This window comes from Polyergus mexicanus, unplaced genomic scaffold, assembly GCF_030449975.1.
Source record: "Polyergus mexicanus isolate NDT 795.1 unplaced genomic scaffold, iyPolMexi1.0 SCAF_18, whole genome shotgun sequence".
Lineage (NCBI taxonomy): Eukaryota > Metazoa > Arthropoda > Insecta > Hymenoptera > Formicidae > Polyergus > Polyergus mexicanus.
This window is the reverse complement of record NW_027223338.1, coordinates 1,752,243-1,767,694: the sequence shown is the minus strand read 5'-3', so window position 1 is coordinate 1,767,694 and position 15,452 is coordinate 1,752,243. Positions and strand designations below refer to the sequence as shown.

The window sequence follows — 15,452 nt, the reverse complement described above, 5'->3', positions numbered from 1 at the left end:
TGTAACATTGCTAAAGTTATATTGTAAAATAATGTCTTTGCAATATTTCTGCAACATTAAACTGCAATATGCAATATTACAATGTTGCAGCAATGTTGTTGCAAACTTCAGTGCTGTATGGGGTCGTAAACAGCCGCGAGGTAATTTTTTTCGGCACGCTAATTTTTATGGAATTTCCCATTTTTATTAGATTTGAATTTTTATTATTGCAACAAAACGATTATGGAGGGATTACGAAATTAATATTAATGTTAAAAAAATGTTGAAAAATATTATCGTATTACCGAGTATTTTATCTGGAATTTTCGGACTCTTAAAATTATTCGTCACATGTCTCATGACGAGACAAAGAAAATGGTCCTCTTGACATTCACGACAGGTCCCCCTTTCTTCGTGGAACCTCTCTGTAAAATGCTTTTGCGAATTACACGCAGCTACGATCGCAGAACGAATACTAAATGTATGTTTGACATAAGATGAAAGAGATTAATAAAAATCTTGTCTTACATGACGATTCAGAGCTCAAGTACTCTTTGCATTCGGTATTTTTTATTAACGATCCCTAAAAGTCGCCTTTCAAAACTTTCTTACAAGCTTTTTATTAGTATTGACAATTGTGTGAGCAAAATATGAGAGAAATATTTTGTCTTATAATTTTTAAGTTAATCACTTCACTTTCATACGGTAATATGTACTTTTAAATAGTCAACTCTTCAATTTTAATATTGAGAGATTTAACTTCTTTGAATTATCCATCACACACACACACACACACACAACTTAATTCGCTCGTCGTGGAAGGTGGTCGTTATTTTGTATTGCACGGAGGAATCACGGTGAGAATCGATCTACGTGCGTGATTTTTTTTTAGCTTCTCAGGTGTAGAAGGCCGTTCGCTACCTCTTCGGCATTCCCCGGCCATGAAAAGTCCAAAAATACTAAAGACACAACGTAAGAGGGGGAGATCCCGAGATGGACAAAGGGAGATTCTCTCTTCTTGCGGAGCGGCACAAACGGGATTTCAAGAAATAGTAGAAATCGAGTAAAAGTTTCGCTGACAAGCTTCGCTTAGTATTGGGGAAACGCGATCGTTGCGAGAAACGAAGGATCATCCTCCAGAAATTGTGCTTACCGTACAGAGCGAGCAGCAGCGGCCATCGTTTCTCCCGCATGTTGGCACTGTAACAAATAAATTAATCGTGTTAGTTAATGGAAATACTTCGTATATTACTTTAATTAGAAGATATTAAATAGAAAATTAAATCATTTGATATGGTATAATAGAAAGAGTAAATACTTCTTATATATAAGAGTTATTAAAATTTTATCTGTTATAATATCTCTTTGTCCTTATCTTTTTTTTTTTTACGCAGAATGTCCTAAATGACGAAGAAGTTTCTATTTGCGAAAGGTCAATCAAATTCCTCAGGTTGAGAGATAATTGCGCGGCACTGTAAATCGGCGAACATAATCAAAGCAGAGAGCCTTAACATTATATAGTCGTATAGACTGTAGAAGTGCTCGAGCATATATGGGAACGGATAGGAACTTTCTCTGTGCTGTCACCACCGCTAACCATATAATGCAAGGATAATGTGGGTGTTATATAAATGCGCGATCACGTAATATCGGGTGTGACTTTGTAGTAGCGATTGCGAATGTCTAATTACCAGAGGGTATGCTTCTGCAGCGCACGCATCTGCTTAGCGAGATCTTTCGGAAGAGATTCTCGATGTGATAATTGTGATAATCTGTTGATTCAATAATTCATTATGCTAGATACACGAGAATATTGCGATAGATATTGCATTCTCATATAATAATTTAGAATTTGTATTCTTTCTCCGAATATTGAATTAGAATCTTTAATCTTACGCGTATAAAGAGTTAAAAAAAAAATATTTTCTTCCCATCTTGAATTATTTCTTCATAGATGACCTTCATTTTTCCGAAATGTCGATTACTGTCGATAATTTACATCCTGCAGTAGCATCATGTCTTTCCAAGACTTTTTTTTTTTTTTTATCTTATCTGGGGAAAGTAACCTTGCAACCTTTCAGCATCAAATTAGATTACCAATCTTGTGAATTTTATTGTTAGTTATATCACGAGTATATACCCATACAGAACTGAAGCTTGCAACAACATTGCTGCAACATTGTAATATTGCATATTGCAGTTTAATGTTGCAGAAATATTGCAAAGACATTATTTTACAATATAACTTTAGCAATGTTACAACAACATTCTGAAAATATTACAAAAAAAGTATTTAATAATCGCTAGTTCATTCGTTTACCATTATGATGCAGCGCATATTGTTCTATCTATTCCGCATTTAATTTTAATCACGATGATTATATAAAATTTACAAAGAGCGGCAAGTAAGATTAAAAAGATATAATAACTATTTTTGTTAGTTTAAGTCGTATGATGTAACCCCAATACAGGGGACTGAGACATTGGACTAAGAATTCTTTTAATAGTTTCCATTCTTATATAAAATCAAAAATTTGATAATAATTTTCTAATATGCAAAAGATACTTCAGATCTTAATAAATAAATTTTAAGATTATATAAAGACAAGAGAGATGTGAAAAAACTCGTTGTATGCGTAAATTCACCACAATCTTTTTGCATCCGGATATCTGAATATTTCGGATACAAAGAAATTGTGAATTTACGCAATTGCAAATTGAGTTTTTTCTTATTTCTTTTAAATATTCTTTGTCACTGAAGGAAGTCGAATATGTACTGAAAAATTTACATTTTATAATTTCGTTATTATTATAATACAGAAAAACTATATACACGCTAGATCCAGACTCTTATAGGCCTAATTTCTTATTATTTTTTTCATATGTTAAGGATATTATGTCGATAAATATACATAAAGCATTATTGCATATATATTATATTGCTATGTTGCTGCAATATTATATTGCAATAGTTCTGTATACGGACATTTTACTGTTGCTGCAATATCATAACAACGTTGCAGCAACATTTTGCAATGTTTCTGCAATATTGCAATCTTGCAGAAAAATGTTGCTGCAATGTTATTGCAATTTTGCGGTGCTGTATGAGTATATTACACTAGTTACATATTTGTTAAAATTTGTACGATTTGTGTGCACGATCGACTATCTATTAATGAGATTTGAATCACAGTAAATTTAATAAGTTTGACACTCTCGCCAATAAACATAAGATCGCTCTATACATACATATATATATATATATATATATATATATATATATATACATATAAAGCATTTTGATTATATAAAGGAATCCAATAAAATTGATTTAAAATACACAACAGAATTTAATTCCGCTCTATCGTCTTTTTAACTAACAATAAGAAAGGCGGCTAGTGATTTTCAAGCGTAAATCTATGCGATTCCTTGCACGTTCTTCTCAGTTTCCGCACAGAAATGTGGAACGCTAGAGCAAATCGCACGCAGTGCACCACGTACATGCTCGCATTAATTAGGTGCGCTATCGCGCTCTAGTTCCTAGACAGATTTTTATCATTTCTGTAAAAGTAGAAATGAAAGAGAGAGGATGCTTCCCCTGCTGGCTAAAGCCATACAAGACTACATTATTCGGTTACACAAGTTTTCGTAATTGTTCCCTGTATTCGTGTCACAATGCGAACGAATTCTCAGGCAGCATGGGAAACATCCCCAGATTAAAGATTAATTTTATCCGGAAGCTGCGCAAACGAGACCCGAATCTTAACGAGATCTATGAATATATTCGGACAGCTCTTTTTACTCAGCAAAATACAATATATATTATTGCGTCTTGTAACAAGTGGTATACAATTTATTATTGTTTATTTGATTTTCCGTCAATATTTACAATTTTTATCTGTTAATTTATGGCATTACGTATTTTTATGATTATTACAGATTATTACGTGAAAGAAATTAATATAAACCTTTAGAAAAATTATCATACGGCTAAAAGATCTTTGTTTATGCATCATGCGAGAAATAAGAGAGAGATACAATCTCTAAATACATCCATTGCGTATATTTTATCGACTATTTAACGTTTCTCTTGTCGGAGATGTCTTCTTTGTCAAATTATGCGCGGAATATGTTACTCGCATAACATTACCTTACGGTAAATTACGTTATGTTATGACATACGGGTGAGTAACGGTCATCTATGCTCACTAAAGGTCACCGGAAATGATGGCTCGTACGTGAGCGACGAGTCACTTGATTCATCAGGTTTCTTAATCTTGGCGAGTGTGTAGCGAAAAATCTTTTAAAGATTGTTTCTTTTCTTTTTTTTTTTCCTTGGATATAGACTAACATAAGAGAGAGACTGATTAAAAACGCACAAACATTTTTATTAAATATAAATAATAATATTCTAATAATCGCAATAATTCGAATTCTGATATGAATTAGTTGTTTTATTTATTTTATTATTATTTTTTTTTTAATCATTTATATATGAAACTTTTATGGGTTTTTTTTTTCTGTTGCGACAAACAAAATTTTTGGATTGGGCGTTGCGTTAAGGTGTGGTTACAAAACTCGATAGCCTTCAAAAGCACAGTATGCCGAAATAACAGGCTTTCATTTCCTCGTGCGTGCTATTCGAATATTCGCCCCGAGGTGTATTATCGAATTAATCATCGATTGAGAAAAACTGTGCGACTGAATATCGAATGCAATGCGATACGATGAGAGAAAACGTCAATTAAAAGATGCCATTATGTGCTGCTGCAAGTTGTGAAAGGTTGATACGGAAATTTCCTTCGTTTTTTTTTTTTTTTTTTCGAGAATATCGTTCTTTTTCTCGTTAACGAAAATTACTGCTGTGTGATTTATACATAGAAATAAGATAAAATCATATATTATGTATTGTAAATAATATGGAAAAATACAAACTGTGTAATTTGGATGAGAACCCTATAATTAAATGTGACTTATCGTATCAGTAATTTATCGCATTTATCGCTTGAAGCTATAATTTACATAAACAGTTGGTGAGTGACATTTAGAAGGTAAATATCACGAGAAATCAAGATACAAATGTATTTTATGGGACGTAATTTTTTATCGTTTTGCAAAAGTTTCTAATAAAAGGATGTCATAAAGGACGCAATAAAGTGATAAAAATCTTTGAAAGATTATTGATCTTATCGCAGCGAGTTTTGCCCACTTTCCTTAAAGCAGTGAACTAAGCCAGATTAAATCAGACACGACATAGGATGGATGCGTTATTTACTTAAAGCGAACCTGTTTGAAATAGATTTATTCAAATCAATGAATTGATCGCGAACATAACGCTTCTCGCCATTCTAATTTTCATGCTCTCCGAACATAAGGTATTCGTTACATTAGGTACGAGCATTGCTTGCCTTGTAAGTAGAAAGTGTGTAATTGTATAAGGCAAATATATGCAGAGCAAACGTTAATAATCGCAAAAGGAAGCGGTTGATCGGGCGTGCGCGTAAGAAATATCCTTCGTAAATTATGATTACTATCGTTTTTTTAATTGTAGAGTATGAATCTGTATTGAGCTTGTTTGTTGATGAGCGCCAGGACCGCATCGAAGATTTTTGAAGGATACAAAATAAGATTCCGCGCAGCTGTGTCCAGAATGAAGTAAACACACGTCGCAAGAATCGATTTTGATTTCTTTTTGTAAATATATATTTGCGAATGACTAATGGCTTCATGTTTAAATACAGGAGTAAGCTTAAACATTTTATGTTTAAGGGGGCATACCCCGTTTGAAATCTCGTAAAATGAATACATTTTCAAGATTTTTTTGCAGCGCAACTTGATAAAAATTTTTAATTTTTTTATTATGTTAATTACAATATTATTAACTACTTAAATAAAAATTTTCAGTTTAAAAAACTTTTGATGACTACACGGTGTGAAAAAAAACACGGTGTAAAAAAATTAAAAATTTTTATCAAATTTAAAAAAATTTTTATCGTTGCGTTGCAAAAAAATCTAAAAAGATGTACTCGTTTTTCATTTTCAAACGGGTATGCCCCCTTAAATATGGGAATGCCTCCACAGAAATGATCTCTACATTCCAGAGCATTAAAGCGATAAGTAGACTAGAAAACAAAATTTGTAATGCTTTCGATCGGAGATAAACCAACAGGAGAAACATTTCTTAATGCTGAAAAAGAGAGCAAATTAAATTAGAGAAGTTGAATTTGTAAGCAGTTGAATTTGAAAAATTATTTTGAGATAAACTGTATTTTTATTTTTTTCTATTTATAATATAAACAGGGAGAAATTATTATGAAACGTTATTCATCTTGAACGAAAATTTTTCTTCTTAATTTTACTATATTTCCATGAGCCACTAGATTTTCTTAAAGTGCTATAATTTTTGTTCTATCTCACCAATATAATATCGCGTTTCCAAGCTTCCGTTCTAATGCTAGAACGATTTCTCTTATTAGAATTTAGAAATTTTTAAATAATTTTATAAGCTTTCTTTGTAGGTGTATATTTCGCTAATTTTTATATATTATTTAAATAACATATTATTAATTTACGCGTAAAGGAAATATATAAAACTTTTTTTCTTGCAGAAAAACAAATTTAACGAGTAAATATACAGTTTTTAGTTGTAGTGGTATATTTGCAAATAAGTTTCTAATAAACTTGTATTCACGAAGTTGATTGTACGCTCGAATGATCAGGAATTAAAATAATCAAACTCATTTATCACAAAGCAATTGCTTGCGCAATAATGTGATATCGTTTGATATTCTTACCTATTTTCTTACATTTAAAATGCTATTTTCCAATTTCTTGGCCAAACATATCTTAATTTTTATTAAAAATTGTTGTTTTGTGCAACGATTCAGAATTCATTCAATCGAAAAGTGTTTTGACTCTTTTTGCCGATTCAGACGAAAACTTCGATTCCGGAACAAATAGTTAGGGTTGGGAACGTTACTCTATAAAAGTAACGCGTTACCGTTACCCTTATTTTTCGTAAAAAGTAACTCGTTACCGTTACTCGTTACTGATTTTAAAAAGTAACGCGTTACCGTTACCGTTATCTGGAAAGTAACGATTCTCTACTTTTTCGTTATGTTTTTGTTTTTTGTAATGCTAAAATAAGCTATTAGATTATAAAATTATTTAATAATCAATATTAAATATAATAATCTATGTTACAATTAAAAACTCTAAATTAGTCTCTATATACCAAGCGTTTTTTATATTAAATTTATTTAATGATTCTAATTTTTTATAGTTAATATCTTTACTTTTTAATACACTTAACTTTATAGGAATTTAAATTGTAATTTACAAATTTCAATTTTGTCGAAAATTTTTATCAGACGTTGTTTTTAAATATTGATAATATTATTAAGAGTGTATTCCAATATTCACTGCCAGTATTGTAAAATCTATAATTTACATTACAATAGATTTTCAGTACTGGCAGTGACTATCGGAATACAGCCTATGATAGAAGACTAGAAAATATTCTTCAAAAAATACATCTATCTATCGAATAGATATAAGATAACAAAGAACGAAAAAGTAACGATAAAAGTAACGGCTAATTCGTTACCGTTACCGTTACAGATAGAAAAAAGTAACGATCGTTACCGAAAAGAAGTAACGGTAACGGTAACGACGTTACAAGTAACGCGTTACTTCCCAACCCTGCAAATAGTTTTACTCTTGATTGAGAATGAAGCTTATTCGACCATAAAGCATTATTCGCGTTGTTTTGTTGACTTATTATGTAAAATCTATACGATAAATACAAAAATATATGCGTAGACAATAATTATCGAGAAAAAGAGAATCTAGCGGTTTTTCTAAACCTGCACGGTAAAAATTGGACATTTGTTGCGTTTTCGACAATTACATCGGTTCAATTTCAAAGATCGAACGTTAATATAATATCAACGTGATTAATAACTCTGCACGCTTCATTACGAGCGCTTTTACGTAAGCGCGAGGTGCTAATAACGCGCGATATGGATACCGTTTTGATATATCCGGCGAAACTATTCGAAAGTTATTATTTAAGAGCGGGCAGAGAGAGAGAAAAATCGGGCGCGCGCGAATTCGCCGTTTCGCCTCCTACAAATCTCTCCCCTAAGAAGAGTGGCCTGTGCTTCGTGTATAATTAGCGCGATTAATGTGTCGTGATGCCGGTGCTTCACCGCCATCTTCTTCCTGCTCTTCCTATTCCGTGCGAACGATTGTTCGTTAGAGAAGAGAGCACAATGAGATCGACGGGGGTCCATGTAAGAAATATTTTACGGCATACGTGCTTTCTATCGCGCTATAAATTTAAGTTATACAATGTAGTTTATTGCAACCTTTTACATATTAAGTTTGTTATGTAACTTTTATAACGATATAAAGCAATATAATTACGAATGAATGTCGCAATAATTCCGGTACAGAGATATTATATGTATCGCTTGCATAATGATAATTATAAATTATTTTATTCGCCGATCACGTATACACGACATTTCGATTGCGAGATAAATAAATATTTGTCGAAAGTAGACTCGTGCAATAATATCACATGTCGCGCAAAGAAGGTGTGACATACTTTTTCGCTTGTTGACGCATTCGATATCACCTGGTCTGGTTTTCTTACTATGAAAGTGCTGATGGTCAAATTTCGTTTCGTCCCCGGGCGATACGTCACGAGCTTTCAAAATATAATTTCTTATCAAACAATTAACATTCACATGTTGCATCAAAACAATTTATTTCTCAAATTTCTATGAAACCCGACGACACTAATCCATTTGAAGAAATCGAAACAGCAAAGAATGATGTTTATTAACGAGAATGATAATCATTCTCATCCAGCATTCGTTAAATTCGTGAATTTTTCACCTTACCTCGAATCAATATGGTAACTTTTTACAACAATTCTTTTACTTGATATTGAATAGCAGGGTTGGGAACGTTACTCTATAAAAGTAACTCGTTACCGTTACTCGTTACTGATTTTAAATAGTAACGCGTTACCGTTACCGTTACTTGGAAATTAACGACTCGTTACTTTTTCGTTTTTGTTTTTGTTTTTTGTAATACTAAAATAAGCTATAAGATTATAAAATTATTTAATAATCAATATTAAATGTAATAATCTATATTACAATTAAAAACTCTAAATTAGTCTTTATATAGCAAGCGTTTTATATTAAAATTATTTAATGATTCTAATTTTTTATATTAATATCTTTACTTTTTAATACACTTATCTTTATAGGAATTTAAATTGTAATTTACAAGTTCTAATATTGTCGAAAATTTTTATCAAACATTGTTTTTAAATATTGATATTATTAAGAGTATATTCCAATATTCACTATCAGTATCGTAAAATCTATAATTTCTACGTTACTATAGATTTTCAGTACTGGCAGTGACTATCGGAATGCAGCCTATGATAGAAGACTACAAAATATTTTTCAAAAAATACATCTATCGAATAGATATAAGATAATAAAGAACCAAAAAATAACGATAAAAGTAAGGGCCAATTCAGGGTGTGTTGGAGTATAAGATAACAAATAGAGACTATTAAGCCGACGTTATTATTAGCGAACAGAATTTTATTTATCTCCGTTTAATCGTATCTCCGGTATCTGCAATTATTTAAAAGATACCGCTGAGATGAATGGAAGATATTTTACCGTTATATATTATATTTTTATCCCCGGCACACATTTTTTTATTATTTGGATGCAAGTACGTACACACAGACAAATATTATTCTAAGAAAAATGATTATTCAGTTTACTTTTCTTCTTTTAAGTAACAGTTATCTTGAACAAGGAATATTTTCTTGATAATAGTCTTAAAATAGACTTGTCACAAATTTTAGAAAAACTCATTATCATCTGCTCAAAAATAGTAATTATCATAATTTTTTTTTTTTTTTTGAAGAACATTATAAAATTTTATCGAAGAAAAGTCAGATGTGATTAATCTAATGTAAGAAAATTTATTAGATCAGAAAAATTTAATGTATTTCTTTCAATTAGAAAATTTAATTATCTTGATCGAAGCTTTTAAACTTACTAGAATTCAGAATACATTTTGAATAAATTTGATATGAACTTATGATAGATTTGCGGATATGTGAGCTTTTGAAATACTTGAAACAAGTAATATTTACTTAAATATAGTATTTTTCTGTGTGTATAGACCCTCTGTTAATCATCGTAACTTTTTAGCGTGAATTTATTCGGCGTTAACGCCCATACAGCACCGCAAGATTGCAATAACATTGCAGCAACATTTTTCTGCAAGATTGCAATATTGCAGAAACATTGCGAAATGTTGCTGCAACGTTGTTATGATATTGCAGCAACAGTAAAATGTCCGCATATAGAAATATTGCAATATAATATATATGCAATAATGCTTTATGTATATTTATCGACATAATATCCTTAACATATGAAAAAAATAATAAGAAATTAGGCCTATAAGAGTCAGGATCTATAGCGTGTATATAGTTTTTCTGTATTATAATAATAACGAAATTATAAAATGTAAATTTTTCAGTACACATTCGACTTCCTTCAGCGACAGAGAATATCTAAGAGAAATAAGAAAAAACTCAATCTGCAATTGCGTAAATTCACAATTTCTTTGTATCCGAAATATTCAGATATCCGGATGCAAAAAGATTGTGGTGAATTTACGCATACAACGAGTTTTTTCACATCTCTCTTGTCTTTATATAATCTCAAAATTTATTTATTAAGATCTAAAGTATCTTGCATATTAGAAAATTATTATCAAATTTTTGATTTTATATAAGAATGAAAACTATTAAAAGAATTCTTAGTCCAATATCTCAGTCCTCTGTATTGGGGTCACATCATACGATGTTAAACTAACAAAAATAGTTATTATATCTTTTTAATCTTACTTGCCGCTCTTTGTAAACTTTATATAATCATCGTGATTAAAAATTAAATGCGGAATAGATAGAACAACATGCGCTGCATCATAGTGGTAAACGAATGAACTAGCGATTATTGAATACTTTTTTTGTAATATTTTCGGAATGTTGCTGTAACATTGCTAAAGTTATATTGTAAAATAATGTCTTTGCAATATTTCTGCAACATTAAATTGCAATATGCAATATTACAATGTTGCAGCAATATTGTTGCAAGCTTCAGTGCTGTATGGACGGTGGATCGAAATGAAATTTTGTTCAATCGCCGTCCGTCGTCGCAAATCGCGCGGATCGCAAAACAATCCGGGCGTTCGATTATGGCGAAGTCGTTGCTTTATTTTTCCGCCGGCGTATCGAGAGAAAGCCGACCCGTCGCTCGCTCTTGCTCGCGACGGCGGATATGGATTATGTCGTAACGCCGTATCGCTGTGCAATATTGTTTGTGAAAAAGATCCCGCAAACGGTACATCGGGGTAGCACGTGTTGCTGCTGTTGCTGCACCTTCCGTTCGTCGATCCATCGGCGCGCTAAGAAAACGGGCCGACCGCGTGATTATGAAACTTTTTTAATTACATAACGACGACGTTCTCGCGCGATCTTTTGCCCCTCGTGAATCTAAAGTGATTATGGAAACATATAAATGCATATGGATACTTGAAGATTCTTACAAGAATGGAAAGAATGGAATGAAAGTTGATCGAAGTTGGAAGATCGATTATCATCGAGTATCATCAATTCTGGCAACGCGAGATTTTTATCGGTTTTAATTTTAATCATTGAAATTGAGCGATTCGAGAGATGTGGTGAAAATACGTCGTGATGTTTTAACCGCAAGAATTGGTGGAAGAAAGTGCGAGAAAGAGATGGATCTCGTTAGGAAGAGCTTGTAAGGCGTGTCGCGTCTAACGCACTTCTCTCGCAAATTAAATTCACTTTCCAACGTATATACAATCGCCTCGTGGAATCCACCACGATTGAAAGTGAACGTGGTGGACGCGTTAGAATGTGTTGGACGAAGTGAGACGATGAATTACACGAGTAAAAGGGAGGCAAGGAAAGAGAGAACGGTCGATTGAGGTATCGTCGAGGTTACGGAAAACTTATTCCGCCTAATAGATGAAGTGGTCGATTATGACAATTTGCGTATATACATGAGACGATTTCTTGATTTAGATAAATCCGCGATAAGAGAACGTGACGATACATATTGTTATCGCGAATTCGATTGAAAGTAAAATGTCGCTCCTGAAATAAATCGGTCAGGCCTTTATATTCATCGACTCGTGTATTTTCTCACACAGATTGTGGGATCACGATAGAGAGATTTGAAATCTTTACTCCTCCCGTCGCGTATTTACTGATTAATTACGCGAGCGCTTAAATTAGCTAATTATTTCACTTGTTCACACAATTTATCTTCAGGATCCTTCGTCGACGAAAATTTTTCTCCCAATTTCATGGCAATGGCGTATGAATTGTTTTCCCTGCTGTGATAAATACGAATAAATTACCATAAAATCGACGAAAACTTTCCATCGGCGATAAGATTCGTGGAGCGAGTACACGATGCGTGCGTGCCCGATGCGTGCGTGCCGTCGTGTGCGTGAAGGTGTGTGCCGCGATCGAGTATACGTCTCTCTTTACGCCGGACGAACTCTCTTCTCGTTACTCGCAGATTAGAAATTCGTGACTTTGCCGGAGAACGCGATCGCTCGACTATTCGCGATGGAAAATATCACGCAAGAGGATCGAGAATACATCGCGCTATTTTTTAAACGATGCTCTTCGCGCCTTTCTTTCCATTTCGCGCTCATCCGAGTGGAAAGTTAGATGCGACAAATTCGATGATAAAACCAGTTCGCTCTCCTTGTCATTTTGTTACCGTGATGCGAAAACGACTGAGCAGGAAGACGCACAGGATGCAACGAGAAGCGAAAGTCCTGTCTTTATGACGAGATCTCCGAAGCGGTTCGGTTTAATGCTCGCGTTTCTTTAGATCTTTTCCATCTACTCGGATAAATCGTCCATTATACGCGTGTTATTTGTATTTTAAATAGACAGAGAGATAAGCATATTATTATATTGGATGATTGCATAAGTTCGTGCCCGATTTTCATAGATGGCATTAAGTAGCTGCATGGCGGAGTTCTATTGTTTTTGTGTGGTAATTGTTGCTTACACCGAATAGATGACGTTGTCTTATGTCAATTTAGCGTCAGACATTGTTCGGATAAGACCATTTGTGCATAAGAGAAATCATTAAAAATGGAGAACGAAAGGTGCATTTGCGGCATGTAATATGAGTTTCGGAAAGGCGTGAGTGTTGGGATCGCACAAAAAAATATTCAAAGCGTTTATTTGGACCGCGCTCCTGCTCTCCGAACAGTCAAAAAGTGGTTTGGCAGATTTCGAAATGGTGATTTCAACATGGAGGATCAACCCCGCTCCGGACGGCCTTCTGGCATCGATGATGACATTGTGCATGCCTTAGTGGAAAGAAACCCAAGGATTACAACTGAGGATATTGCTGAGAGGCTGAACATCGATAATTCAACCGCTTTTCGCCATTTAAAAAAGCTTGGATACATTTCCAAGCTTGATACGTGGGTGCCGCATCTCCCGACTGAAAGGAATAAGCTGCAGGAAAACTGCAGGAGTCGCAATGGGAAATTCTGCAGCACCCGCCATATTCTCCAGATATTGCGCCTTTAGATTTTTATCTGTTCCGGTCTTTGCAGAATAGTTTAAATGGCAAGAATCTCAATTCCGAGGAAGCTGTCGAAAACCACCTTACAAACTTTTTTCAAGAAAAACCAAGTTCTTTCTTCAAAAATAGAATCGACAAGCTTATAGATGGTTGGAAAACCATTGTAGAAAAGAATGGAGACTATATAATTGATTAATAAAAGTGTTATCTCTAAAATATAATCTATTGAAGTTTATATTTAAATCGGGCACGAACTTATGCAATCGCCCAATATTTAAATAACTCATACGAGTAAAGAGACAAACGGTGTTTTAAAATCTTTGTTCTTTGAAATTTTCGACGTTCCTCTTAAGGCTATTCCCTCGGGCCAACTTACATGAACTGTCGCAAGAGAACAATGATACTCTGACCGCGGGCAGAAGCCTGAGGACTCTTTCTAAATAAACACTGTGATTAGGGTCGGTGAGGTAACGCAAGTTTCATTAAGTTCGTCGAAATATCGCGGCGTTTCGCTTTCTTTTTAATATCGAAACGGGTATATGGATATGAAAGAAACTATAATATCGCGCGTTCGAAATTAATAAAACATGCGCACACATCGTGCGTTTCACCGAGAGATCGAAACGTTTCTCGAGAGAACGAGCGATATTTAACACTATGCAGATTTCGTAAGATCGCGAGAGCTGCGAAAGCCTTACTCCGAAATGGAGAACGATCCAATAAATTCGCGAGGTTTTTTTTTTTTTTTTTTTTTAAATCGCTCGATCTCTTCGATTACGCAGCCTCTGCGAGAGAGGAGAATGTAATTTATAACGCACTGCGTGAAACGAGGATGATAAGGGTATCAAACCTGTCTCTCTCGGCTCCGCTAGTTCTTCGCTAATTCCTCATGAAACCACCGTCCTTACATCGACCGGCACTTGAAATGCAAATTCACAGGTATATTTCAAAAGGGTATATTGAAAGAAGAAGAGCGAGCAGTCGCGTGCACTTTTCGTCGAGCGAAAAACTGATGCGTATATGCCACCGGGAAAATGCTCGCCGTTTGGCTTTACTTTCGGTACTTCGGCCGCGAAAATTAAACGAGACAGGACAAGAAGGTTTTTCGCGCGGGTGCAGGGCGAGATCGCGGCGTCCGGTCCGGCCAGAAGACTGCGCGATGGAAGTGGAAAAGCCACCAGCAGGAGCGTTGGGCTCTGACCACCATCGTCTGGTTGAGAGCTTTCTACGATCGGCGACAAGGCGGAGAGGGAGTCGAGCGGCACATTGGCGTCTTTGGGGCCCCATCCCGAGCATTGGCGTAATCTTCTCGAGGAGACTCGAGGCCCCAGGTTCGCGCGAGAGAAAGGCACAGGCACGTAGAGAGACGGACACCTGCGTCGCCACCTGACGGAACGAGAAAAACACACAGACGTATCACCCGCACCCACACATACACATCCGGAAAGGGGGCTTGATATCGAATTGGTAAGGTCATTGCTGCGTGCGATATTTGCTCTCGCATTGCGGCCATAGGATTAATCTCCGACTCCGCTTTACAACAAACTGCACTGACGTGTAATTACGACGGGCGTGACATATATTATATGCGGATGTTCGATTTCTATTGTTGATCCATTACGGTCGACGCATTAAGCGTCGTTGTTATATTCGAGCTTTGTGAGAGATCTATGTTTAATTGAATGACAGATGGGAGTGGATGAAATCGGTCGATCTGAGCGCAGTTAAGTTTTTATGACATTTGTCATAATGCGAAGCGGTTCGACACCTATTGTC

At 34.6% G+C, this 15,452-nt stretch overlaps 1 protein-coding gene across 2 annotated transcripts in view; it reads right to left on the bottom strand.

Moving 5' to 3' along the window:
• LOC138941000 (uncharacterized protein DDB_G0283697) overlaps positions 1-14,870 on the bottom strand; it is a 28,649-nt gene extending 13,779 nt beyond the window's left edge. For both annotated transcript variants that reach the window (XM_070310249.1, XM_070310248.1), the window contains exons 1-2: positions 14,527-14,870; positions 1,133-1,179 (exon numbers count right to left, since the gene is read on the bottom strand). In XM_070310249.1, the coding sequence (XP_070166350.1) occupies positions 1,133-1,172 (40 nt within the window). In that variant the 5' untranslated portion in view covers positions 1,173-1,179; positions 14,527-14,870. The remainder of the gene's footprint in view (positions 1-1,132; positions 1,180-14,526) is intronic.
• Between the last annotated feature and the right edge of the window lie 582 nt (positions 14,871-15,452).